The 26,405-nt window shown below is 47.4% G+C and overlaps 2 protein-coding genes across 7 annotated transcripts in view; both read right to left on the reverse strand.

Moving 5' to 3' along the window:
* LOC1278971 (voltage-dependent calcium channel subunit alpha-2/delta-4) overlaps positions 1–19,384 on the reverse strand; it is a 64,146-nt gene extending 44,762 nt beyond the window's left edge. For 2 of the 6 annotated variants that reach the window (XM_061656346.1, XM_061656341.1), the window contains exons 1-3: positions 19,213–19,384; positions 14,517–15,200; positions 8,571–8,652 (exon numbers count right to left, since the gene is read on the reverse strand). In XM_061656346.1, the coding sequence (XP_061512330.1) occupies positions 8,571–8,652; positions 14,517–14,662 (228 nt within the window). In that variant the 5' untranslated portion in view covers positions 14,663–15,200; positions 19,213–19,384. Of the gene's footprint in view, positions 1–8,570; positions 8,653–14,516; positions 15,201–17,194; positions 17,402–18,520; positions 18,743–19,162 lie in introns of those variants that run through there. The other 4 variants (XM_061656343.1, XM_061656345.1, XM_061656342.1 and 1 more) reach the window with 4 other exon arrangements.
* A 3,156-nt stretch (positions 19,385–22,540) lies between these two features.
* LOC1278973 (exosome RNA helicase MTR4) lies at positions 22,541–26,066 on the reverse strand. The gene is made up of 3 exons (XM_318627.5): positions 25,745–26,066; positions 25,570–25,680; positions 22,541–25,504 (listed from the first exon to the last, which is right to left on the reverse strand). Exons 1-3 carry the CDS (start codon positions 25,879–25,881, stop codon positions 22,642–22,644), a joined length of 3,111 nt encoding a protein of 1,036 aa, XP_318627.5. The 5' UTR covers positions 25,882–26,066; the 3' UTR covers positions 22,541–22,641.
* Between the last annotated feature and the right edge of the window lie 339 nt (positions 26,067–26,405).

Consider the following 26,405-nt stretch of genomic DNA (forward strand, 5'->3'; position numbering starts at 1 on the left):
ACACAGCGAAATACATTATCACGCTCCCCCACCTTCTCCCATCACGTTCCCCATACCCAATCCCCCTGTATCGAGGAGAGCTGTAAAACGAATTAGTATCGAATGACATATTAATCTAATTATCAATCATATTTTATCGCTTACCCGTTATCAATCAAGGTAATTCGGAAATCATGTTTCCACGATCCCTGCCGAACCCGGGGTTTCGGTTCGTTAGCTCGGGCATCGCGTCAAATCGACACGCCACCGCTGCACTGCTTTCCCTCATCTCCTACCACTCGCACCATTCGATGGAATGTGGCTGTAGGACGCTTTTCCTGCACGCTTGACACCACCACGCGTTCTCAAACACTTTGGGTGACTTGACGCTTTACCGTACGCTCGCGCTCCACATGTGTGTGTGTGTGTGTGTTTCTTGTGCGTAAAACGGAAACAATCACGTCCCATCGTAATGAGCACGTGTGCGCAAAAGGACCGAAATGTGTGGCCGGTGTGGCTGGATCTTTGTTTCTAGCGCACATTACGCACCGGGGAAAGGAAACTCATTACAGGCCCTTTTGTTCGGGACGGGGTCACGATCCCGAAAGGGACACGATCGAAAAGACGTTAAAGTCTGCACTAATCGATGCTGTCGTCTACCACCCACCGCAGCAACTCCCTTTTCGCTACGCCCGCCCACCCAAACGCCGAATCCTAATGGCGCTAAAGTGTCGCAAAACGGACCGGATGATCGAACCGGCCCGAACGCTTTTGCCTTGCCAGTGTATGTGTGTATGTGTATGTGTGTGCGTAAATGCTCAAACCATAACCGATTACGTACGAGATGGTTCTCTGCAACACTACACCCTTCGCTGCTTTCCTCCGCAGGATGCCTGCTCTCTAATGCCTCGAGACTCGAGAGTTATGTGCAAATGCGGTCCCCCGTACGGTGTGCGGAATGCGGTCTCTAGCTGTGGCCTATTAGCCAACCATTGGGTGTAGAAATCCGCTCGTTAGTCTGAATCTGCTGATGGCGAATGTCTGGAATTTGTGTTATTATGTCAAGTTACTGGCCCCCGGCGTGTCCTGCCCGTGTTGACCTATCTGAGTGAGAAAATTGCAGCAGTGCCAAACCGTAGCCAGCGAGCGCAACAATGACGCGACGACAAACAGATCGTTAATTGTTTAAATTATTTCATGCCCGTTTAACGAGGTTTACGGGTCGCGAGTATCATCAGTATGGTTTATTAGGAAAATTGGCCACATTAATATGTTTGGAAAATGGATAAATTGGTTAAATGAGCCTGCCTCATCGGCACTCACATCACTTTGTATAAATATACATTTTTTAACGCGTTTTTTTAAACAAAATAACAGACATAAACAACATTCTGTATTCACAAAATACTGATTGATGTGAAACCAACCCAAAAGGAAGCGCAATAAAATGCAAAAAAGCTTTAAAATACAACCAACAGTTGCAACAAACTTATCCAGCCAAGGAAATTCCTGCACAAAGCAAATAAGAAAATATCCGCCCCTAACATTTCCACCAAAATAGTGCTACTTTTGTACCGAAAAACAAAGCAGACAAAAGCACAGTAATCCTTCACGAAACGGCCATTACGCACGTGGTCCGATTCGCACCAGCCAGGCAAACGAGTTTCGTTCGGTTTAATTAGATCCTTGCCTGCGGCAATCGCAGCGGCAGCATCATTGGCAGGACACAAAATGGGATTGCATACTTTTTCGATCCGTCATCCTTTGCCATCCCCTCTGTGGGAAGGGAGAGGGGAGAGGGGGATGGATGGACCCGTCATCATCCGTCACTGGCGACAGGGCGCGATTAACGCTGACACCTGCCAATAAACCGTCGGCTTCAGCAAATTAATCCCAGCATTTCAGTGCTCCCGGGCATCGTATCGCAACGCCACCAGGTCGTGGTTGGTCGTGCGCAGTGCAGCAGCTAGGGTAAGTGGAAAGATTTTCCAAGAAAACAAGTGCCACCAACGCAGCCGATGCTGGTGCTGCTGCTGCTGTACCTGTGGGTGAGTGCACTCGGCACTCAAGCATCCTTCATTTTCGACGAAAAACATCCTCGAAAAAAAAGGACACGGAACCTCGGCTGGACGCGAAGCAAAACGCGAAAACGCTAATAACAATTATCCATTCAATTTGAATTTTAATGCCATGGAAATGATTTCGCGGAAAAAACGCGCGTCCCCGGTTCATCCCTTTTCTCTTTGCGCTTGTTTTGTTTTGTTTGGTCTAACCTTCTCGTCCACAGCTGCCCGCAATGGTGGCTCTCCCAGTGCTCCCAGGTCCCAGGGAAAACACAGCGAACAAAACAATATCCCACCCAAGATGGGCCCATCCTTTGGGCGTCCTTAACGTCGACCACAGCCAGCCAACAACGCTTCGCGCTTAGTTGACCGGACATGAAATCGCTCGCTCTCTCTCTTTTTCACAACAGAGCAGCACAATGGGTGTACGAAAATGCGAGCAAATACACCAATGAAAGAGGTTGGGGAAAACAAAACTCGACCGTTTGGAAAAACAACAGCTACAGCTTTGCACATTGGGAGGGTTCGAAATGCCCAAAGACAGATGGTCGTGGGACGAACACTGGGGCATGAAATACGCTCTTCCCTATTTTCCTGTAAACCATAACTACCTCACTTCTTCTACTCCCCGAAAAACACACCCTTTTCCACGCCATCGCGTCCTGCAGGCAAAGCGTTCCTGGAATTCATTCACCGAACCCTGACGGAATGGACGCGCGTATCAAGAGCGAGGCAATTAAAACCTACTGCCAATAGGCGCCCCAGCCCCTTGTGCAACCCTTCCCCCCTCAGCGTAGTTCGCCAGCAAGCATGGCCACCGATAATTCCATGGTGTCAATGATGAACGGAAGGAAAATGAAGCGAAATTTTCCCCCCAATTTACCTGGACGCAGTTCCGTTCCGGTAAAATGGAACCGTTTCGTTGAATTTTGCCCCTCGGGGGACCGTTTGGGATGAGACACAAACACACAAGCACACACACACAAGCACACACATCCAGGTGGGAAGCAGACCTTTTCGCAGCCAGACAACTCTTTACCACTCTACCACTACTCGTACCGTGGATACTTCAAAGCGAAGTCAAAAACCATTCACGAACAGACCGCGAACGTTTAAAGCCGTTTCCATGCTCGGGTGGCTGGGCCTGAGCTTTTGCTAATGACGTCCCGGTACATGATCCCGAGATTCAATTTACGGTGGGAAAAAGTAAAGCGCTTGCCTTGTGGTGCGCTTTTTAACTGTGAACGAAATAATTTCGTTTCAACGAAATTACGGTTCAATGAAGGTTGCTGAAGGTAAATCCTAGTCACGGCACCAAGGGCACACGCTTGGATAGAGTTAGTTTATTATCATCATAGGTTTTTTTTTCACGGATAGTAATCTTCATCGTGTAGAAGCTACAATTTAAGGATAAAATCACCAAAAGCTGCACAGCAACTCTTTTCATCGCTTTTTTCATTTGCTGGATTTAAAATCAGACCAACGACTTAATCCTCCAAACAACACTTTCATCTGCAATCTTCGCAACAAAGCTAACCCTTACCCACACACGCCTCCAACTGGGCTCCAAGGCGGTACTTGCGATGGCAGGAATGCCGAATCACGGCACTGCAATTGACTGTTGCAAACAGCGTTGTTAGCGCGTGTGTGTGTTGCATCCATCCTGGCACGCTCTGCCACAAGCCATTGATAAAATTGTTCCAAATTGCTACCATCAACAAATCAGCCCCCGCAGCAGTAGCTGTCTGCATCCACCGAAATCCACCACAGACACAGCTCGAGATTGCAGCAAACGCTTATCTGCGCAGGCAAACATTCTCTCACGCGGTGGAACAGTTTGCGCTTCGTGTACAGTTTGCCAAGGGCTGGACCTGCAGTGCTGGCGACTGGCGACTAGCACAAGGTGAACGTTTTCTATCCAACGTACAGACGAATTTTATCCACAAGCACAAACACACACCTAGACACATCTTACATCTTACAAAAGCTACAATTCGCGACTGGATCTTGAGTACTGTCTACTGCACACCTCGTAGATATCCTAGCAGCGCGCTGACGCCTTTTGCAAGGACTTCCAAAGCACACACACACACACACGAAACATGCCACCACACTGCCCAATGAGACTTAATTTAGTGATTTGCCAGCACCGGCCCAGAAGCACCCAGCACTTTCCCACGACGAGTTATGTAGTGGCAAAACGGTGCTCGCTGCCTGAAAATTGGAGCGTGAGGGACTCGCTAAAGATGTAGCTTGCTTCTGCACCCGGATCACGTATCACCGGGACAATCGTCGTTTCTAGCGGTAATGGGCGCTAGATCGCTAGAGCCCCTAGTTCTTCGGCTCTCTCCCTCGCAAAAATCGTCCGAAAGCCCTTTCTGAATCCACCTCGGCATACAGTCCCACCGTTCCAGCGACTTTGAATGGACCTGTGCACACATACTCACGTACGCACCCACACACACGCACTCAAAACATAAACAGGATGTGTTTACTTTTTTCTTGGTACGTTCTCTCCCAGTGTCTCGCCGCCCCCTATACGCTGGTTCTGTTTCCCAGTAAATGCACTCTCGCTTTCCACTCTCGCTCAAGCAGGGCAACAACACGATCGACAGGCACGAGCCACCATTAATCTACGTCCCGGGGTGGATAAAATATTCAATATATATTCGTTTGCTAAGTGCCGGAGCGTGGCAAATATTTTATGCCACACGGGCTCCGGCTCTGAAGGAGCTCTGGGTGGACTGGGGCAACCCCAAACCATAACCTGTTAACCTTTTCCATTTCACCCGAAATAAAACACTTCCCCAAAATGGGTGCTAAAAGATTGCCGAGATTTTGCGCTTCCACACTAGCGGACGCGTCCCTTGTACCGGTGGTTGTTGTTTTGTTGTTTTGTTTTTGTTTTTGTTTTTTTTTTTTTTGCTAGTTTAGTAACTCGCCGGAGGATAAATCTTGGCCACCGTTTGCCGAGCAATGCTGTGCATTAGGGTATGGCAGTAAATTTAAAACTAAAATTTCTCTATTACAGTTGCTCTTTGGCACGCGTTTGTGGATTCAATTGAGCGTCGTTGCAGAAGAGCAATGAAGAAATATGGCTTTATTAAGTTTATTCGGAAATATTGCATGAGACAGTGTTTTGTTTCAATTTTCAACAGCGAATAAAGTTTAAAACTATAATAATTACTTTGTTTTATAGATTTGAAACTGTATCACAATTTTAAAGCAAACAAAATTGTTAAAAATGTATGTTTATTATCAGATACAAACTAAGAGAAGATTATGATAAACTTACTCAAAATTTACTCTAACCATCACTCTTTTCCGCATGCCCTGTTCCATCGCTAAACCCCTTAAAGCTGTCGTAGCACGATACATGCACAAGATGTTAATGCACTGTTTTACTTCATCACGCACCGTGAAGTAATATGTGCATGAAGGTAGAGCAAAAACAAAACACGAACAAATGCGCAAAAAAAACCCGGCACCAAAATTCCCATCATTTCGCTGGTCAGCGTTCGAACGTACGAACGGCGGCGCGAACGGACGTGGCTAACGATGTGTAAGCAGGAGGTAAACACCGTACCCACGGTCTGCACATTAACCGTCTTCTGGCACGATCCACACGAACGCTGGACAATGTAAATGCGATTCCTGTGCGCGCACACAATGTACGCTGCTGGCACACATTGTTGCACACCTTCGCCCACTGCTGCAGCATCAACGCGTGGCGAGTATGCGAGCGATGCAGAGAAAAAAAAAGTTGCTCCCTTTTACAGCACACATACGAATATATTCCACTTCCTTGGTTTTCACACTTCTGCCATTTGTTTCTGAGAACCGTTGCAGCAGGCACCGGCTTTGCACCGGTTAAGTGCTACATCGCAATCAACATTTTACTCGAACACCTCATGAACACGTTAACAATCACTGTTTTCTAGGCTCATCACGCTTATCGTGTGCCTCTTCCCGTGGTGGGAAAGCGTGTTGAGGCAGGAAATCATGTTTGCATTCACGCTTGCACGCTGAGGTGGAGCAGTAGCGTGGGAATAATAACTGACAGGGGCGGATGTACTGTACCGTGTTGGGCGCTTATTTATCTTGCTTGAAGAAAGCTTCACTCTTTCTTTAGATCGAAAACAGACATGCGTTTTGTAAATTTATCACAAGGTGTTGATAATTTAAAAAAAAATATTGTAATTGTAACAAAAATGAAGTAACAACCAGATGGAGGCGCACGGTCATTGTTGCATCATGGAGGCGCATGGTGTTTTCTAATTAAATGGAAAATTATATTCAAAATGTTCCCTTTAAAAAGATTGTGAATGAAAATTAGTAATCAAGCTTCATATATAAGCAGTTCTTTATCAGTGATTAAAGCTATCGAATACGAATCGCACAATATAAACAAAAAAAAGATTAAAAAAGCAACATTTTGTATTTCAATTATTTATAGCAAATTAACTATCACAAACATAGCTCCATGCGATGCGACAAAGTAAATGCCCTTCCTCTCTCACTTTCACTCTAAATCATGTTTGCACAAGCCACACGTTCAACCCACCCACAGTGTATTGCAACCATGGCTGCAAGCGTTCACCCAACGAGCTCACAAGAAAAAGGCGGCCCAAACGAGCAGAAGCACATCGATCTCAATGCCAACCTGGGAAAAGTTTTCACATACCGACTAGTTTTCTTGGTTGAAAATTGGCTCAAAAACGTTGCATCACATTCCACCTTCGTCACATCCTCGTCCTGCAGAGCCTCGTTACGTCGGGAACTAATTTCCCATCCCGAGCACCACCCTTTCCTCGGCTGTCGCAACACACGGAACGCACACCTGAACCACACACACACACACACACCTGAGAGCGTATGCTTTTCACCTGTGCTACTCTCCTGGTCGATACGGGGCACCGTCTTCAAGGTTTTTCATCGCTTTAAAACCTTCAGCTGCACCATAAATCTCATTCTCGTGCGACCCCTTCCTTCACGCCTCCTTACCACACCCCCCGGTAAAGCCTTTCTGATACATCAAATTTCTATCTTTACAGCCCCAGCAACAACACACACCCTATGGCACACCCCCGTAGGGAAAGAATTGCCAACCCACGGGAGAACCTCCACGCTCCACGTGTGGGGGGGGGGGGACGGACGCAAAATCGATTCTCCGAGGGACCGTGAAAATCCGTGCCACAACGTCGTCAGGTAGCGAAGCCACGCTTTTGCGAACAAGTAACGAAAACTCGCCTTCCACGCTTCCACCCGCGATTATGCCCCAGGCAGGCAACGATACAAAACGCTCTGCCAATGTGTAGCAGCGCGACAGCACCGACAGCGCACTGTAGCCTCACATTTTTCTCCCCGCATGGGGCTGCAGCAGCTCCAACGCTGTATGCACAGAGACACACACGTGCCAGAAAAATTGCCAAAGGGCGACGGTGCGCTTTTCGCGGCAACAGTGGTGGGTGGCGCGCAAGGGGTAAAGGAGGAAAGTAAAAACTTTCAGCACATATCCTCCGCTAAACAACGCCTTCCAGATGCCTCAGGCATTGCGCGCAGTATTTCTATGGGTGTGTGTGTGTGTGTGTGTGTGTGTGTGTATGTGAGTGTGAGTGTGCGGAGGCCACATCGAGATAGCTTCACTTTGGCTTCACAAATTTTCCACAAAGCTTCAACTACCGCTAGAAGCTGGATGAAGACGGGTTTTGCCCCAAAATATACTCAACGGTTTGACACACACACACATCTACACGTGTACAGTACCTCGTTAACGAACATCACCTCACGCACATACACAGACATTGCAAAGAGTCTAGCAGAGTCGGTGAAAATACGGATGGAACATCGCAAGCAGGGCCCGTTCTCACCAAACTAGCAAAGTTGTTACATACACTCCACAGCAACCTGCCACAGCCACGGCAAATCTCTGCGAGAACCCTTTTTCCCTTTCCCGGTTCCCTCCAAACACTCAGTTTCCCCGTTTTTAGGGCCCAAAACCCAAGGATTTCGGATTCCTCTCCGCCTCCGATGCGGCTCGTTTTGTAGTAGCGCTTGACTAATCTTGACCGCTTTTCCACCAGCAGCAGCAGCACGGTGAGGCACTCCCTGGAAGGTTAGGGATACCACCTTCACATTATTGGGTCTTCAGGTAAAATGCCTTTGTTGGCTTACAGTGCACAGGCACACACACACACACTAACCGCATAGCAGAATCATTTAAAAAGCCCATCGCCTTTCCCTAAACGTAGAACCAGTCCGGCACTGGTGTGAGTCAATCAATGGTTGCTACCGACGGAAACTACATCCCTGTTAATCTCCTCTTTTAGGAGTCTGGCTTGAAAGTCTATGAGGCAGGGGGTTCAATGGTGCTAAAAATTAGTAGGAAAATGGCTCCCTTCTCTCCTCTCACTGAGGACGCTGCACAGAATTAATCCCTGTCACTTTCTCTCGGCTTGTGTGACGAGCAGGAGGCGCGCATTGACTTCGAGCTAAAACCTGGCAAACAAATGGCAGCAGCATACTTACATTTCTGATGTCGTTCACTTTGGTAAACTGTCGTCCAAACTCCCACAGGTCGACGCCGAAGCGGATGGCCCAGTTTCGTACTCTGGAGAAGAAAAAATGGGGGGAAAGAAAATAGAAGAAAAAATTAGTTATTTCAAGAAAGAGAAAAAAATGCATAGCTTATTTCCTCGATGCACCAGAGCGGGCGAAACGAAGCAGGATATCCTGCTACTCACTTTCGCCGTTCGCACTGAAGGTGAAATTTATCATGTCCATTATCGATGAGATGATTGCGAACGCCCGCGCGAAGCATTCCGCAGCGCCAACGGGACACCGGGATTCCCGAATCTCGAACAGCAGGAAGCGACCACGGAACTATGATTGGCTGTGGGTGTGCTGTGTGGAAACTTTGCAGCAAATCCCCCCGCTCTCTCTCTCTCTCTCTCTCTCTGTCTGTTCGAGTGAAGAAGCACATGGGAGCACAGCTAACACGGATGGCGACGAACCAGCAATGTAATATCTGTCAATACACTGCAAAGTGCTCGGTGGTCGGATGCAGCGAGCGAACGGGACGAGGGGTGTGCTGCAGGCCACAACGACCGAACGGACGATAGCATTCCTTTCTATTCAAATTCCTACATAAATTTTCCACCAAACCACCACCATCACTCGGCAGATCGGCGGTGACGCTGAAGGGAAACACAGATATTCGCGCTATTGGTGGAGGCTCTTTGCAATTCACACCGCAACACACACACACACACATACGCAGGGGTTGCAAGGGTGTGTATGAGTATGTCTGTGTGCTGTTGTCGCACCGGATGGCGCACACTATTCCGGGCGATATCCGGGAACTACCCTAACCTCAAAGCCTGCGAGCAATATAGCGCGAGTGACATGAAAAAAAAGATACAAACACACACACGCACACATAGAGCCTTAGGATGCAAAATGTATCGATGGTAAAGGAGAACTTTTGCAAAGATTTTCAAATTCATCCAGGCAAGTTTTCGTGGGGAGGGGGGCTTTTCTTTTTCTCATACACAGTTTGCCACATGACAGCAGCTTGGAGCGAAAGCGGGGGGAAAGAAAGGAAAAGACATTTCACACTACACCGCCAAACAATGCCACACACACACACACACGCGCGCAGAGATTGGCTGGTAGCAGGCGAACAGGCGTTCGATACGGTTGGAGAGATTTATTGAAAATTCTTTTCACTCAAAAAGCTCCGGCTGTCAGCCGCAAGTAATCGGAAGAGTCTAGAGTTCCACACACTCTACCCCCTGCACAACTCCCAATCACAACATCCGGGCTTTTGCACAGAGCATCCTTTCCGAGGCCGGTCCGAAAAGGGACCAGTGCCAGTTACGGTGGGCTTGGCATTCAATTCCGGCCACCAGCGATGCCAGCACACCGGGCACAACTGTTAAATCACTTCAACCCCGGCGGTGAAGTGGATTGATTGGATCCGGACATTGATGAACACAGTGCACCCCCGTACCCGCCCTACTCCCCCTGGCAGTGTTCACAGGTTGCTCACAAGTGGGCAGGATGTGTTGCAACGGAGTATATAAGGTTTCAAAGTGAACAAAGGCAAGAAGTCGTGGCTCAAGAGCTTTAAGCTTAATTAAGATCGGAAACTGCACACACTGGTAACTGGTTGGACGGAGCACATTTCTTAGCACTAATGGAGCACTTGGTGGGCGGGTGTTTCAACAAACCAGAGTTTTCGCTCGGAAAGGTAAGATGGAATTTATTTGTTGAATGCAGTAATTGGATTCTGGCAAGTGTTGTATATTACTGTTTATGTGACAATTTAGTCTCCAGTTTTGATTTACAGTGGAGCGCCGTTTATCCGGGCTTCTCGGGACTTGACCTCGATAAGTCCGATCGGATAAGCGAATAACACGGATAATGAGTCAAATGATATATTTTATCACCAATTTCTGATTTATTCTTTAAAAAATACCTATTTTTTGATAAAAAATAACCCAGATTTTATTAACTCCATGTTTTTCCCATGAGAATATTTGAAATTTGCTATGAATTATAGTGTTTTTTGTTATGATAATGTGCTCTTATAACCGCTTTTTTAAATATCCTCTTCATAACGCAATGTCACCTTTGTATTGAACTGTCATTTCTCAACAGCACGGATAAACGGAAGGCCGGATAAAAGGTACCCGGATAAACGGCGCTCCACTGTACTTATAAGTAACTGAATAAAGACTTGGCATGTTGTGACTTTTAATAATACCTTTAACTAAATGAAACATAGCCGGTCTCATGGTACAGTCGTCAACTCGCACGACTTAACAACATGCCCGTTATTGGTCCAAGCCCCAAATAGACCGTGCCGCCATGCGTGTAAGACTGACTATCCTACTATGAGGGGTAATCCAAAACAGTCACTGAAAGCCAACCCCACAAATGGGTACAAGCAGGCCTTGACCGACAAAGATTGTTGAGCCAAAAAGAAAGAAAGAAAGAAAGAAAGAAATGGAACATATCTGTTGATACATTTTCACAAACATTCTTTGTTCATTTGAGACCATTCGATTTTAAACAAACAATCAAATGATTTTTTCTATGTCAATTAAACATACGAAAAAAATCTTACTTAAATATTTCATTCCTTCACGTGTTATCCAAACTTTTTAAAGAATCAACGCCTTCAAATAATCCCTTAAAGCACATAAAAAAGAAATAAAAACTTCAACATTAATGGCCTTAAAAAGTTTTTTAAAATATCAATTATGGGGCCCTTTACGATTCTAGTCAGCTTTTTATATGGAGTTTGACAGTTGCAGGCTGAAATCATGTAAACACTTCATACAAATCCACACACAACACTAGGCTGTGATTTTCAGTCTAGATTATTTCAGCCTCAAAGCTAGAATTAGATTCGAGTACCTGCTCGAAAAATGACAAAACAAGGTAGTGTTTTCATTTATCCCAAGGTGCATTAAAGAGATCAGGTGGTGAAATCCTGAATCAAATTGTATGTAGTGTGTAGTGTCCAGGTCATCTAATAGCATGTTTTTATAATCAAATTTAAACGTCACTTTTTGAAAGGACGGGTAAAAACTTTTGTTCAAACAAGCATTCTGGAGGCTTGACGAATACACAAAACACTCTTAAAATCTTCATTCAGAAACAGAAGCGATAAAATCAGCCTTCTAGATACATACACCGTGGGATAAGCCCACCTGTTTATTATACCCACTTAGATAGCTGCTCTAAAACTACTATACAACCCAATTGACATTTTCGAAAACGAATAATCGGGAATTCGAGCAAATTCCCTTAAACTGAAGCCTTAAACTTTCCTTAACCTACACCAGTTTAAGGGAATTTGGAAAAAGTCCTTTAAAATCATCTGTGATGCGGCTTTTTCGTTACTTTCTTCTAGATTTGCTTGGAAATGATTTTTACTATCGTTATAGTTGGCCATGTTTCCATTTTATACTTAAATAACATCCATTTTTTTATAAAATATCGTCACACAAAATTAGCTTTTTTTTTTCATAAAAAAAAACCATAGCTATGAATGAAAAATGACCTCGACGGCATCGTCCATCGATAGAGGAACGTCTAATTTACGAACACACCAAATCTTGGCGCTTTCAACACACTTGATCACACACAAATCAATAATTTCAGGAGTATCGAGTACAAATCGAGCAGATATGGGAAACCATTTCGAGCAAATGTCACTTGGGAATGCAAACAGCTGACAGGCTAATTTCAACATACGAACTTAAAACGGAAAGGATCCTTATAATAGAAAATAAAATATGCTATGCTCTATTCACATAAAATATATAGAGCTTTATCTAAATATGTTCATTTGTACTGTAATGGTGACTAGCGTACAGTACAAATGTCGAACATTAAAGCCTCCATCATCCTGCTTTCTTTAAAGCGTTCACGGGGAACAATGGTCGAATGCATTCCGAGCCCAATATGCCACCAGCCTTCCGATACGATACGCATTCGCCGTTCGATCGATTTGCCCCCTTTTGCCCCGAAACCTTAAACAGCGATAAAACGCTTTGCGCAAAGTTATGACCGTTACGACTGTGAAAATTCATTTTCCTTTCTTTGTTTTTGATGCTGGGGAAGAAGCAACAACAAAAAACAAAAATATAATAACACTAACGTTACTACACCCAATAAAAGGCGTGGAAAACACCAACAACAACGACATTCTCCGTTATGGCTGTTGCTGTTGCGTTTGGTTTTATTGCCTGCACGCTCCATCAATCTTAACGCCGGGGGGTTTGGCCCGCCGCTCTTCGCTTCCAGCGTAAAAACGATAAAAATTCGCAGCAAAAAGATGCAAGTGACGTTTTCGGGCGGGCCCGGGAATCAATCGCGATCGTATTACGCAACATAACGCTAATGCTAGAATGCTGTTATACGTTCGTTGGTGTGTGTGTGTGTGTTAGCAACTGTTTTCTTTTTGTTCAGTTTCATCATCTACACGATGATGGATGACATGTGCGTTGTGTTAATTCCTCTCTTTTTTTTGTAGGTCAGTGTGCAATTCTACACCGTGACATTCTGGAACGGTTGAGAAGCTCCACAAAAAAAGGTGTGGATTGCAGGCATGTGAAGTAAGCAGCCCTCTTGAAGAAGATGATGGCAGTTGATAGTCTCCAAGTATTTGCCGTGCTGTATAATCCAACTTTACACTCGCACCAAGAGAGAAAGTGAATGGATGCCTTCGTCTTACTTCACTGTGTCATCAGATCGTCTAGAGAGACGCACTATGCACTAATACCCTTTTGAAAACTCTGGCGTAGTTGCATCTATATGTTGACTTCGAGAACATCATTGTCATCGCCACGAGCAGGAGCTGTAATAAATCTTCCAAAAGGATCCATTTCCACTTCTCCTCTTGCTTTCAACAAAATCGGCGACAAACATCCATTCATGCTTCGGGTCATTCGTTACCCGCAAACCCGCGAGAATGTTTGACTTTCCACGGATTCCCCCAGACAACGGTTTCGGTGGTCGATGAAGTATTTCGAAACTACTTCCCAATCACGATCCGATTGCGGCGCTGGCCGGAAAAGCGACACGCCATTCAACGCGCGTCCGGTCCTAGGCAACACTTTCCAGAGAGCTAGCACCGCAGCATGCAAACTACTCAGCCCGTTCCCAAGAGACAAGACTTCCCACACCCCCAAGGTGATTATGTATTTTTTGTGCAGCATGACGTCCTCTCCGCGAAGCCTGCGGCACGAACGAGTGCTCGGCAGGAGAATCCATTCCTGCGCTTTTGTCGAGATAATTTAAACAATTTAAACTTTTCAACCTGCTCCTGCTTCTCCTGCACCTTCAGCATCACCAACGAACGGATAAAGGAGACTACACTGCTTTCGGCCCCAGGCTGAGACAAACCCCCACGGGGAACACGCCCAACGATTGCGCTCGCGGGTGTAGCAAGCAAAGCGCGCGCTACGTGCTGCAACACTCGAAATTTCTGCACCGGGGCATGCACCGAGCAAATGATTCAAAAGGACGGGATTGTGCGGGTGCACCGTTGTGATGCAGCGCTCGGCAATAATGGCATAAAACAGCGAACCCCAAGCACCCTCCAGGGAGTCGGGAGGGAAACAAGTGCAAACACAAAACGGTCCATGATCGTGTTTTGCAACCGTGTGGTGTGGCATCGATCGAATCGGTGTTCGTAATGTTCCTAGCATTAGTATTTAAATGCAAATCGGTGGAAAAAGCTGTGTGTGTCATTGCAAATCATCGAGAAGATGTTTCTATTAGCTTAAACGGGTCTTTAGAATGCTTAGTTAAGTCTCCTTCAACTTCAAAACTATCACCAAGCATCGAAATTTCATTTTCATTGCAAAATATCGCCTACAATGCCACAGTTTTCATTGTCCAAAATTATCACAATCCCTGTAACACAATATGCCCCACAGAAAAAGAAACATTACTTACTCGTTATGCGGAATATCCTCGTCCGGGTCCGCACTGACGGGGGTCGGATCGATTGCTAGCAGCAAACACACCAGCAGCAACAGCGAGCCCGTCAGCAAATGGCGCCGTCTCCAGCGCCACCACCTACTCTGGGGCAGAGGCTCCATCACACTCCGACCACACGTGCCGATCGGCCAACCGGGAACACACCGGGTGCAAGCAAAGATCGATCGATGTCACTGTTTCAATTTCGTGCCGCACTCACCGCCAAACACCCGGGGGGAGGACCCGCGTGCCACAAACCACACACTCGTCTCACACACACACGCACCTTCACCGATCAAAGGATGACTCTGAGGCTTTTCTTTGCTAGCGAACGACACTTTCTTGGGCCAATTTTAGGCAACTACCCTACTGGTTTATGGTTTATTTATCTTTGGTTTATGACCCACCAGGCCAGAGACAACAGCGCCTCGTAACGCGTGGGCTCACGATAAACTCGCACACACACTAACACACAATTTCATATACACTAAACGCGCGTAAACACATGCTCGCACACGCACACACATACACTGGGGTTAATGCATGCACATTACGGTAAAGATCAGTGTGCGATCCGGTTCACAAAACACATCGCCAAGGAAGAGCATTGTACCACCTCCTTCGCTTGTGTCGTGCAAAGAACCTGCAAGAATACGTAACCTATGCGACAGGGAAGGAACAGAACAGGATTCGTGTTTATCAATAAAACATACAATTTAAATATAAATTACACCACATCACGCGCGCGCGCCAAGCCGTACAAGAATGGAGCGACATGGAGCGTTTTTTGGTCTTCATAACTTTTTATGGCACACTAGCGGTTTCTTGGTAGCACCGAAATAGCCCCTTTGCCACAGCTACCGAGTATTTGTACACCTTCTTGGGGTGTTACAGTAGTATGGGACCGTTTTTAGCTGAAATTTTGGCTCAATTTCCAACGAATGAGCTCTCTTTTTTGTGCGAGACAGCGCACGATAATGCACGAACCTAATGAAACGTTTCAGCAGACCTTCAGGCAGCTCTCTGAGTGCAGGCTGCATCCGATACACACCACTGCGCCCAGAGTGGGTTCTACGCTTCTCTACTCACACACACACACTCTTGAACAAACTGCAGTTGCACACACACACACACACGTGCACCTGCTTGCAACATACTACACTACGGTGCAGCAGCAGGACAGGGGAGCAAATTCACAACTCTCACTCACGCAAGCAATCCAACCAACACAAACACAGACCGTACCGTACTCGGCCCGTTTGGCAGCCCACGCCAACGGTCCGGAAGTGCAGCGTAAAGAGCACGTGGTGCGTGGTCGTTGTCTGTGGCGTCTCCGATGGTGTGGTGCGTAGGATGCGGAAATTTCGACGACACGCTCGCTCGCCTGTGGCTCTGTGGCTGGTGCACCATTACACATTCGCACAATAACCCACCATCATCGATTCAACGGACTTCTTTTTTGTTTTTGTTGTTTTTGCTCCTTGTGGAGTGTTTTATCCATACGCAATGACCTTGTGGTGGTTTTAAGCGCTGTGTGTGTGTGCTCACAACTTTTTGAAGGATTCTGATGGAGGCGCATGGTGCACGGTGCGAACGCGATCCATTTTACTGCCTGCAACGCAATTACACTTGCAGGTTAAGTAACGGTGTAGTTAGAACAAAGTAAAGCTCTAGCGGTTGAGATAAAAAGAGGGAAAAAGACAAATACTAAGGTACAAAATTTAGAAATTAAAAACAAAAAAAAACTACGAAAAAAAATCACAAATTCAAGGGAAAATTCGTAAGAAATGTTACACTTTTAGCAAAGCATAATGATGTTTGCAAAAACACAAAAACACACACGCACACCATTCCGGACAAAAACTAAAATTGTTTCTTCGTTTCTTCTTCTCAATTGCAAACGTCCCAGCCCCACCTCTACACTGTTCTGAACCACTTCAGCACAATCCCGTAGCCAATGGAGTTTGATTAATGCTTCACTACCGATTTGATGATGTTTCTCCCTCCCAGCCACACACACACACACACACACACACACACATACGTACGTATTTCTTTGCTATTTTTCCACAGATATAAAACACACAATGTACCCAGAGTTCTCTTCTTGCGAATATTACTCTCTTTTGCTCTTTTTCTCTTTCACTCTCTCTCTCTCTTTCTTTCTTTCTCTGTTTCAACAAACGAAGCCATCTTCCATCACGGTCACACACCAAATCTTCATCGCGCGTACGGTTGGAGGTTATGGGCGAAGATAATCTGTCGTTTTTCGTGTACAGCTTTTGCTCCTCTTCTTACAAAGCAAATGCAATTCTTCTCAGCATCTGCTTCAGCTTCAGCATACAGCTTTACAACACCGACACAGACACACACACGCACTGACCGCCCGGATGAACGAGTCTTTTCATCATTTACTATTTTCCATCTACACCTACTACTGCTTCTCTATGCAGGCTTATCGTAGCGCGTCTGCAGAATAGTATTTCGCTCAGCCTTAACACAAAGAACACACGTTTACACACATATCATACGCATGTACTTTGAACATGTAAGCGACAAAAAAGGCACCACAACACATCACACCGTCAATCATAGCGTTGAGGATCCGTCACTCAATATCCGTCCGAAAACGCATACACCACTGAAAAGCTTACATATCACATGGCCTTGAAGCGCAAAATGCAACTTTCCACTGCACAAAACTCGCTGCAGCGCTCCACTGGCACGACGATGGGAATGATTTGTAATCTCGTCAGCTTCATCAGCTCTTGCAGACGCAGTGCACGCAGCGAGAATTCAATCTGTTCGTTGGCGGGTGGCAGCGGTACGACACCTTTCTGTGGTGCCTTCTGCTGCTGCTGCTACTACTGCTACTACTGCTGCACTTACATACATTTTCTGTCACCTCATCCCACACCGCCTTCAGCCTCGGGGATGAAGGATGCTTTCAGCTTCAGCTACCGCTCGAAGACACGAAGGCACACAGGGAGCGATGGTCGGGGCAAGGCTCGTGCCGTCTCGTTCCGTTCTTGGGCAAACGATACGGGCACGGCAAGCACATGATCACAGGCACGCACGCGTGCCACACGGGAAGAAAGACCTGCCCTTCACCAGCCAGCCAGCCACAACAGCGCGCGAGCGAGCCTTACACGTGGAGAGTGGCAAAACAGGGACGCGCAGAGAGAGAGAGAGAGAGCAGGACAGGCAAGCGTCCGTTCGGCACCGTCGTCTAACATCCGTCTAATCGAGTTAGTGTAATCACCACCCCAACGGTCCACCGCCACCGGAGGGAGCGCGGGGAGCGATATGGAAACGATTTTTCGGTTCAGCTACCATCGTTGAAGCCCGCCCGTTCGCTCTTTGAGGGGGGGGGGGGGGGGGGTGCTGGGGTTTTGGGATGGATGTACCACCACGAGGGGGCGGGTAGGCGCTCTGGAACGTTGCAAAAGTTTGGCGGCAGTAAGAAAAGCAACCAACCGATCAAGAGAAAGAGCGACTGTGTGTGTGTGTGTGTGGATAAGAATTTCACCAGGCGTGGAAAAAAGCGCGTTTAGATGTGTTTTTTTGTATTTGTTCGTGCCCGTCTTTTGTCTGTGTTTTGTTGCACTCATTTGTGAAACGCGGGTTTTTTCCTATTCTCTTGAAGCGGGATGGAAGGTGATGCTGATTTACTTTGGAGTAGATTTCGGTATGGATATAAATTTGCACAACCACCCACCCCCACCCCAATCACAGCCGAATTTGGACCAACAGCTCCACCACTCACACATACACACACACTCATACACTGACACATACAAATTGTAGAAAAAGGACTCTCCATCCAGACCATATCATAGTCCTTTCGGTGAGGTGCCTTTTTGGTCGTTTTTTTTTTGTTCTTTTCAGTTTGCGAACAGCTTTCAACTGAACTAGTTAAACTGCACTCAACTTGCTCCTTGTCCTTGCAGTGTTGCAGTTTTTCCCGTCTCCAAACTCACAGGGTGCGTTCGTTTTTCTGCTGAATTTGATGTCCCTTTCCAATACCGTGCCACACCAACAGCCACAGCCTTTCAGTAATCCAGGGGGGTGAGGGTTGGCGGGTGCGGGTGTAAGCGTCCCTACACCAACACCGCTGTGGGCCGTAGACCTGGCGTAGACACGGAGCAGCACGATGGATGACAGTGAGCACGAACCCGTACCGTACGCTAGCCGATACTACCGAGACCGTCGATGTGATACGCGCGTATTCCCTGAAACCGCCGTTTTTCTTCCCGCCCCGACCCCGTGAGAGAATGCCCCGCTCGCTCCGCTTGCAGGTAGTGTACCGCCGCCTCTTCGCCATCGCTAAAAACGCGGTGCTTCGTTTTTGCGCGAGACACAGTCCCGCGCGCGCAGGCGCTGCCCAACTCTCCCAACCAGCGAGCGGCTGCGAGCGAAGAAGAGAGAGAGACAGAAAATTGCGAGAGCCTTTTTTCCACCGGTTACCACCATTGCTCCCCTTGCAGAACACGCATCGTAGGTACAGCAGGGGGAGGGGGAGGGTGGATCAAAAACTTTAAACAAAAAAAAATACAGCTACCCAACCCAACCATCGGTAGCACCCCAAGAGCGACTGTTACAACACTTTTCACACCGCCTACTTGAACTTTTTCACTAAATTCACACTTTTTCAACACGCACACACACACACCTTGCTTGAATCAGCGCTGCAACGAAGCTGGGTACAAGATTTCCCGAACAAATGGGCACCCAAACGAGCACGGGAACACGCACGGGTGAACGACGCCGCCACTGTCGAGCGCTTTTTTCCTTCTGCAGAATTGGGGGAACGGCTCTGCCAAACACTGACACTTTGGGGCTGCGGATCGATAGACGCGTCTGAAATGTCCTTTTTTTGACAAAAGGCGATGATGGGTGTTCATCACGATGGCTGGTTGGTCTGGTGTGTGGCTCCAGCAGGAAAAGCCTTTTCACGCTCTCGCCGCAAGGATTGTACCGGTGAGAGACACTTTTAAAATGACCGTTTCAAGGCTCGGCAATTGTTTTGTTTAAAGAATATTATCTTTTTTTAACTTTTTCGTACATTAATATACTTACCGAATGACCGAAGTGATGCTGCTAAAACTGCGTTTTGAAATGCTGTCGCTTCGCCTTTTAGTCCGTTCCTGAGTATCGAATCCCTTGATTATAGAAAGTTTTAAAGCCCTTATAGAGACAGGTTCTAAGAGCAAAATTATGCACGTGTATAATGACTTTGTTTCCCTGGAGGTGCATCATAGCGCCTCACAAGCAGTGTTGCGAACGGTGATAGTCGTCGACATAAAATTTTACAAAATGATACTTTTTGAAGCATCGCATTCTAGATCCACGCATTCATTCGACAATCACGGAAAAAAATATCATTTGACACGATGATATTTTTTCTGCTACAATCATTTGACTTTTTGATTTTGCCGTACAACAAGTGAACTAGATCTTCATCGAAAATGGGTCCTTTTTTCGTGTTTTTGCGTGAATTTCTATACTCCTGTAAGAGAATACCATTTTCCTGGTTCACTGAGTGAAAATATCAAGTGGTCTAATGGCTTAGTATCGGTAAACGCACGATTAAGCAGTTCTGGATTCTCACTGAAAAATGTCAAATGACATTCATTCTACATTTTTTGCAATCATGTCATCGCATTGATTGTTAATGCACAAATGATTGTCGCTTTTGGATAGTCGTGTCATGGTAACCATGAATATCATGATCAAAAAATGGTTTTGACACCCGCTTACTGCGAATATCATAAAAATATGTCGACAATTAACAACACTGCTCAAAAGCAATAAACCGTGTTTTCCTTCCTGAAAGCTACAGTTCCCTTGTCAGAACAGATTCCTCGTTGCGTGAGGAAATAAGGATTATTCCAAAAGATCTTCGCCCGAGGACTGTGCTGGGCATTTTTGTGAACAAGTACGGCCATTTTGTACAAAAAAAAAACAGTTATACACTGATGGATCATCCTCTGAGGAAGGCATCGGATTCGGCGTATTTTCCGAGTCAACCGAAGCATTTTTTAAATTGAGGCAGCCATGTAACGTGTACACTGCTGAGCTGGCTGCAATTTTTTACGCGCTATTATTAATAGCAGCGGAACCACAGGATCAGTACTTTATTTTCACCGATAGTCTTAGCGCTATAGAAGCACTGAAAAATCCAAAGACCGTTTAGAGCCAAGATAACTTCGTAATCAAAATTATCGATCTTCTATGCTCAATGTTTGAAAAGGCGTTTCGAATATCGCTCATTTGGGTCCCATCGCATTCTGGAATCCCCGGAAATGGGAAGGCGGACTCACTGACCAAAACAGGCGCCTCAGAGGGCCTTTTTTACGACAGACCAATTCTCTTCACAGGAGTACCTTCAATCCCCACTGCATCTTTGTTTATCTAGGTGGTAGAGTATGTGAGAAACCGATGAACTAGGGCGAAATCTTTTCTCCATTTCTCCACGGGTGTCTCTTCAGGTTTGGGAGTCTCTCCTTGGTTTGCTGGTCTTGCTGTAGAACGTGCGTTTATTCGCATGATGTCCCGGGTCATGTCGAACCACTTTGCACTAAACGCCCACCTGCAATGTATCAATGTAGCAGAATCCAAGATATGCGAATGCGGAGAAGAATTTCACGATGTGAATCACCTTTTATGGACCTGCAAGGAATTTTAACCCCCGAGACCCTCATTTATGAACGCGGTCCAGAATATAGGTAGGCAACCATTACACTCCGATACGTGATATACTGGGTTCTCGAGGCCTTAAATACATGAAGGTAATCTACTATTACACCAGAGGCAATGGTTTATTCCTATGACCGCTACAGGAATTTAGACACTAGCGCTGGTGTCGCGCGTGCTTCTTGGGTCCCGTGGTGCTGGGGGCCGTTAGGCAGTATGTGTCTGACAAACTAGCTGTGCAGTGCGACTGGATGTCAATGTCGCATGCAGGGCATCAGTTCTGGAGTCAGGACTCCTTTACTGTTCATGTCACCCTTTGTCCTTTTCATATTCCCTTCCTCCTTCCCCCTCCTTATTACTTGTCTTTCGTAAAGTTTTGTTTACATGTCTAATTGTGTAGTGCCACCTGTACGAAGCATGACCGTTGGACGAAGCGCGTAAACAGTAGCTATGTACGTCTTTCAAAGCCACCAGAGTTCACGCAAATACGGAACACCGACCCCCACAAGATGCCATTGAGACGGATCACATGACCAGAGACTACTCAACTACAACCAGCATACAATTACAATAGTCAGCACAATAACAATAGCCCTGGAACCTACAAGCGCAACTAAACAACAGTCCCACATACACCTATAAGAACTGCAATAAACCGGAAATATTGAATCATAATTGTTAACCGTCGTCAACCGAGTATGTCTGGTATAAGACAGGTCGCAAGGAGGAAATACCTTGATGTAGAATAACGTAAATCAACATTATTGGGCTGAAAATACGGCTATATACGTGCCGTTATAATGGAAGAAATAATTAAATAAATAATGTACTTACCTACTTGTAGTATCGTGCTATAGCGGTTAAATGCACGACGTGCGACCATTTTGGATTCAAATCTCGTAATGGAACGTATCCCACAGGACTCCATTTATCCCTGTGAACAGCTTCAGATGACTTTATGGGCTAAATCCTCCGGTATTGTAAGCATGACATGGCCATCACACTGGAACCTAAGGACTCTGGAACCAATTGTAGCAATTACAAGAACGTACGGCTTATAGCACTTATCAACTGCTCCAGGGTCTCAAGCGACGAACCCAGAACTAGTTCAACATCTGCTCCTGATCCTTCAACTTTTCTCTTCAGCCACCAATCTCGTACTAAACTTCAAGATTGATTCCCCATGTGTACTACGATGAAATTTACGATGAAAATTGTTTTACCTCAGATACATCCATTGGTAACTAGATTGAAATTAAAAGAACAGGCGGCAAACAATGGGCACAAATAAAAATATACTAAAATTTGGTCTTCTTATCCTTAATTCATTTATTTATCTTTTGTTACATTCGTCCTTCATCATACCCAATCATCCTCGTACACTGGCCCCGCTTGTCCACTAACCCTACAAGTAGAGCGAGGCAGCAAACACGATATCACGCTTCAGCAACCGGATCGCTTCGGAGAACTTATTCTCCAGATCCGTGTTGCCGATCGTTTTCGACGCCTGCACCATCTGGCGCAGCAGCTCCTCCAGCCGGCGCATACAGCGAATGATGGAGCCCTCGAAGATGTCCGTCATCTTGCAGAGCTGCGCGAACGAGGCGCCCTTGCACCAGCACAGTACCACATCCATCAGGAACGGTTTGAACGACTCCACGTAGCGCTCCTCGTCCACCTCCACCTTGCACTCGTTCGACACCTTCGCAATGCGCCGCGCCAGATCCTGCATCTGCCGCAGCGGACCGGACAGCTCGTGGGTCGCGGCCGGCATTTCGCTGCTCTTCTCATCACACACGAAGCAGCTCAGCAGGGCGCACGATTGCGACGGCGTCAGGTCGGTAAACGTACCGTTAAACACCATCTCGGTGATGAGCAGCTCGTCCGCGCAGCTCAGCTCGCACGCAACGCGCCCCTTGAACTCGATCACGTCCGCCGCCGTACAGTAGCCCAATCGTCGCAGCACCCGCTTCCGGTGCTTCAGCTCGCTCATCTGCAGCAGGCTGCGCGCTTCACGCAGCGCATTCTTCTCGTTGCGCAGCTCCTTCTCCAGCTCCAGCTTGCTCATGTACTGCGCGTACAGCCGCTCGAGCCCGGCCGACTCGTGCAGCGGGTGAGCGAACAGGCGCTTCTCGAACTTGTCGATCATGTCCACTATGCCCTGGAACTCCTTCTCCTTGATGTGCATATCGGTGATCGGGTTCAGCAGTGGCGGACCCTGCGGGAAACGCTTCTTCACCTCCTCGATCGTTTTCAGCACCGAGCGGCGATTGTCCGCCGGGCGCAGATCGTTCGGGTAGTAAACGCGCAGCGAGCTAATGCGCGACACGAGCTTGTGCAGCACCGGAACGACCTCGACCGAGCCGCGCTTGCCCGGTGGGCACGGTTTCGGGATGCCCTCCTTCTCGAACCCGTCGGCCACGTGCAGCAACACATCGATCACCACCTTCTGCTCCGTCTTGAGTGGATTCTGCTTCGAGTCGGCGTTCTCCTTCTTAAAGTTCACGATGATGCCCCACTCGAACTCTCCCGCGTCCGATTGAATCTTTATCATGCGGCCCGGCTGCAGGAACGGCACCAAATAGACCGGCCGCGTGATGTACTCGCGGAACTCCTGCCCCAGCCGATCGAGCTGCTCCCGCACGTGGTGGTACGAGATGATCGACTGCTCGTCCTTGATCTCTACCGCCAGCAGTTGCTTCTGTTTCTTCTGCACGCGCTTGTAAATTTCCGGTATGGACGATTGGTTCTGAAACTGGAAGAACGACCGTTCCAGCATGTACTCCGGGTTGATCTCTTCCACGCGCAGCAAGTTCAGCACCATGTTGTACGTCAGGTGGAACGCGGAATTGATCGGATCCGCCCGGCCCTGCACAATGTCCTTGCCGACCGCGGGCGACACGGCCTCGTCGATCATCAAGATGACGATACCCTTGTCGTCCAGGCCGCGTCGTCCCGCCCGGCCCGACATCTGGATGTACTCGCCCGACGTCACCCAGCGGAAGTCCTTGCCGTCGAACTTGCGCGGGCTAGTGAACAGCACCGTGCGGGCCGGCATGTTCAGCCCCATCGCGAACGTTTCCGTCGCAAACAGTGCCTTTATCAACCCTTCGCCAAACAGGATTTCAATCGTTTCCTTCAGTATGGGCAACAATCCACCGTGATGGATGCCGATGCCGCGGCGCAACAGTGGCAGCACATTCTCCACCTGCGGTAGCTGACGATCCTCCTCCGTCAGCACGTCCATCGCGTTGTTAAACACCTCGTCCACCAGCTTCTTCTCCGTGCTCGAGTTAAAGTCCAGCTTGGCCATCTGCATCGCGTACACCTCGCAGTCCTTCTTGCTGAACGAGAATATGATGACCGGCGCAAAGCTGCGCTCCATGATCATCTTCACAATCTTGAAGATGTTCGTTTCACCCGCATTCGAAGCCTTCAGGCCACCCTTCCTGCCCTTCTGGTCACCCTTGGCCGCTTCGCCCGCCGTTTGCAGCACATTCATTGCCGTGTTAAAGTTGTCCTCCTTAAACTGGCCCCGCTCGTCCACCACCAGGTGTATCCCGTCGCCACCGGCCGGAAACAGGTAGTGCTGCAGCGGCGTCGGCCGATAGTCCGTGTACACCACGTGGCACGGCTGCTTGTGCAGATGGCACACCCACTCGGCGAACTGGCGCGCATTCGGTATCGTGGCGGACAGAAACACGTAATGCACATTGTCCGGCAGCAGGATCAGCGTTTCCTCCCACACCACGCCCCGCTCTTTGTCGCGCATGTAATGGATTTCGTCGAATATCACCCAACCGACCTCGCGCATAATCTCCGACCCACGGTACAGCATGTTGCGCAGAATTTCCGTCGTCATGATCAGGCACGAGGCGCTCGGATTGATCGTCACGTCGCCCGTCACCAGACCGACGTCCTTGAACTCTTCGTGAAACTCGCGATACTTTTGGTTGGAAAGGGCCTTAATCGGGGTGGTGTAGATGACGCGCTGCTTGTCCGCGAGCGATTTCGCGATCGCGTACTCGGCCACCACCGTCTTGCCGGCGGACGTGTGGGCCGACACCAGCACGGACTGATTGTTCTCGATGCACAGGATCGCTTCCTTCTGGAACGGATCCAGCACGAAGGCGTACTCTTTCGCCGGTTTACCGGTGGCCGGTGCGAGCGGCATGTACTTCTGGTCCGGGTAAACGGCCACCTCGTGTGTGCATGCCTCCGGCGACTGTATCGTGTGTACCTTGATGCGACTTTCAATGTTGTCCAAGCTGCAGAAGCATAATAGCATGGTGTTACAAAACGAACGATTTCATGCCGGCAGAGTGTCACTTACTTGATATCGTCCAGTATCGATTCCACCTTTGCCTTTTTCGCCACCTGTTCCTCGTCGCTCAGCACATCCACCACCTCTAGCTCACGCTTAGGAGCTGCAGTTGTTGACTCTCTAAAAACAGTCATTTGCAATTTAACCAAACTCATGCTCATGGTTCAACGCGGTCGAAACAAACCTTTTCTTGCTGGTCGCCGCATCGTTGCTTGGCTGCTTGGCCGGTGCCGAGGACGCTGGTTCGACCACCGGCACGGGCCCATTGTCGTCGTCGTTCTGCTCGTCAAACACACTGAACAAATCGTCCACATTCGACATCTTCGGGTTGCGCTTTTTACACGATAAAACGTACACTTTTTTGCACACAGATTTATTAATACAACTTGGGAGGGAAGGAAATTTCAACCTTATCCTGGTGCAGAAGCGTGTAGAATACAGCGTACGCACGTGCGATGGTTGTTGATGTTGATATGTTTGCCCCTTTCGTCGAACTGACAGATTGGAAACCAAAGAAGGAAATGATAAAGCAAGAATGAACGCGCGGATGACAAACTTTTGTGAAGTTAAAATGACAGTTGAATCATTTATATTTCTTGTTTAATTACTGAAGCAGATTGTTTTTATTATACGAAATTAGTCGTTTAGCGAAAAATATATACTATTTAAATAATACCAGCAAAATAAGTGTCCATTAAATAAGAAAAAAATACATAGCTTGAGCCTTTAGCAATCCTTTTGATCATATTAAGATAAATTTCACCATATTGCGTTATAGAGCCTTTCGCACAAATGCAGATCATTGACTATTTTCATAAAATAAATATTTTTTTTGACAAGAACGT

This window comes from Anopheles gambiae, chromosome 3, assembly GCF_943734735.2.
Source record: "Anopheles gambiae chromosome 3, idAnoGambNW_F1_1, whole genome shotgun sequence".
In the NCBI taxonomy this organism is placed as follows: domain Eukaryota; kingdom Metazoa; phylum Arthropoda; class Insecta; order Diptera; family Culicidae; genus Anopheles; species Anopheles gambiae.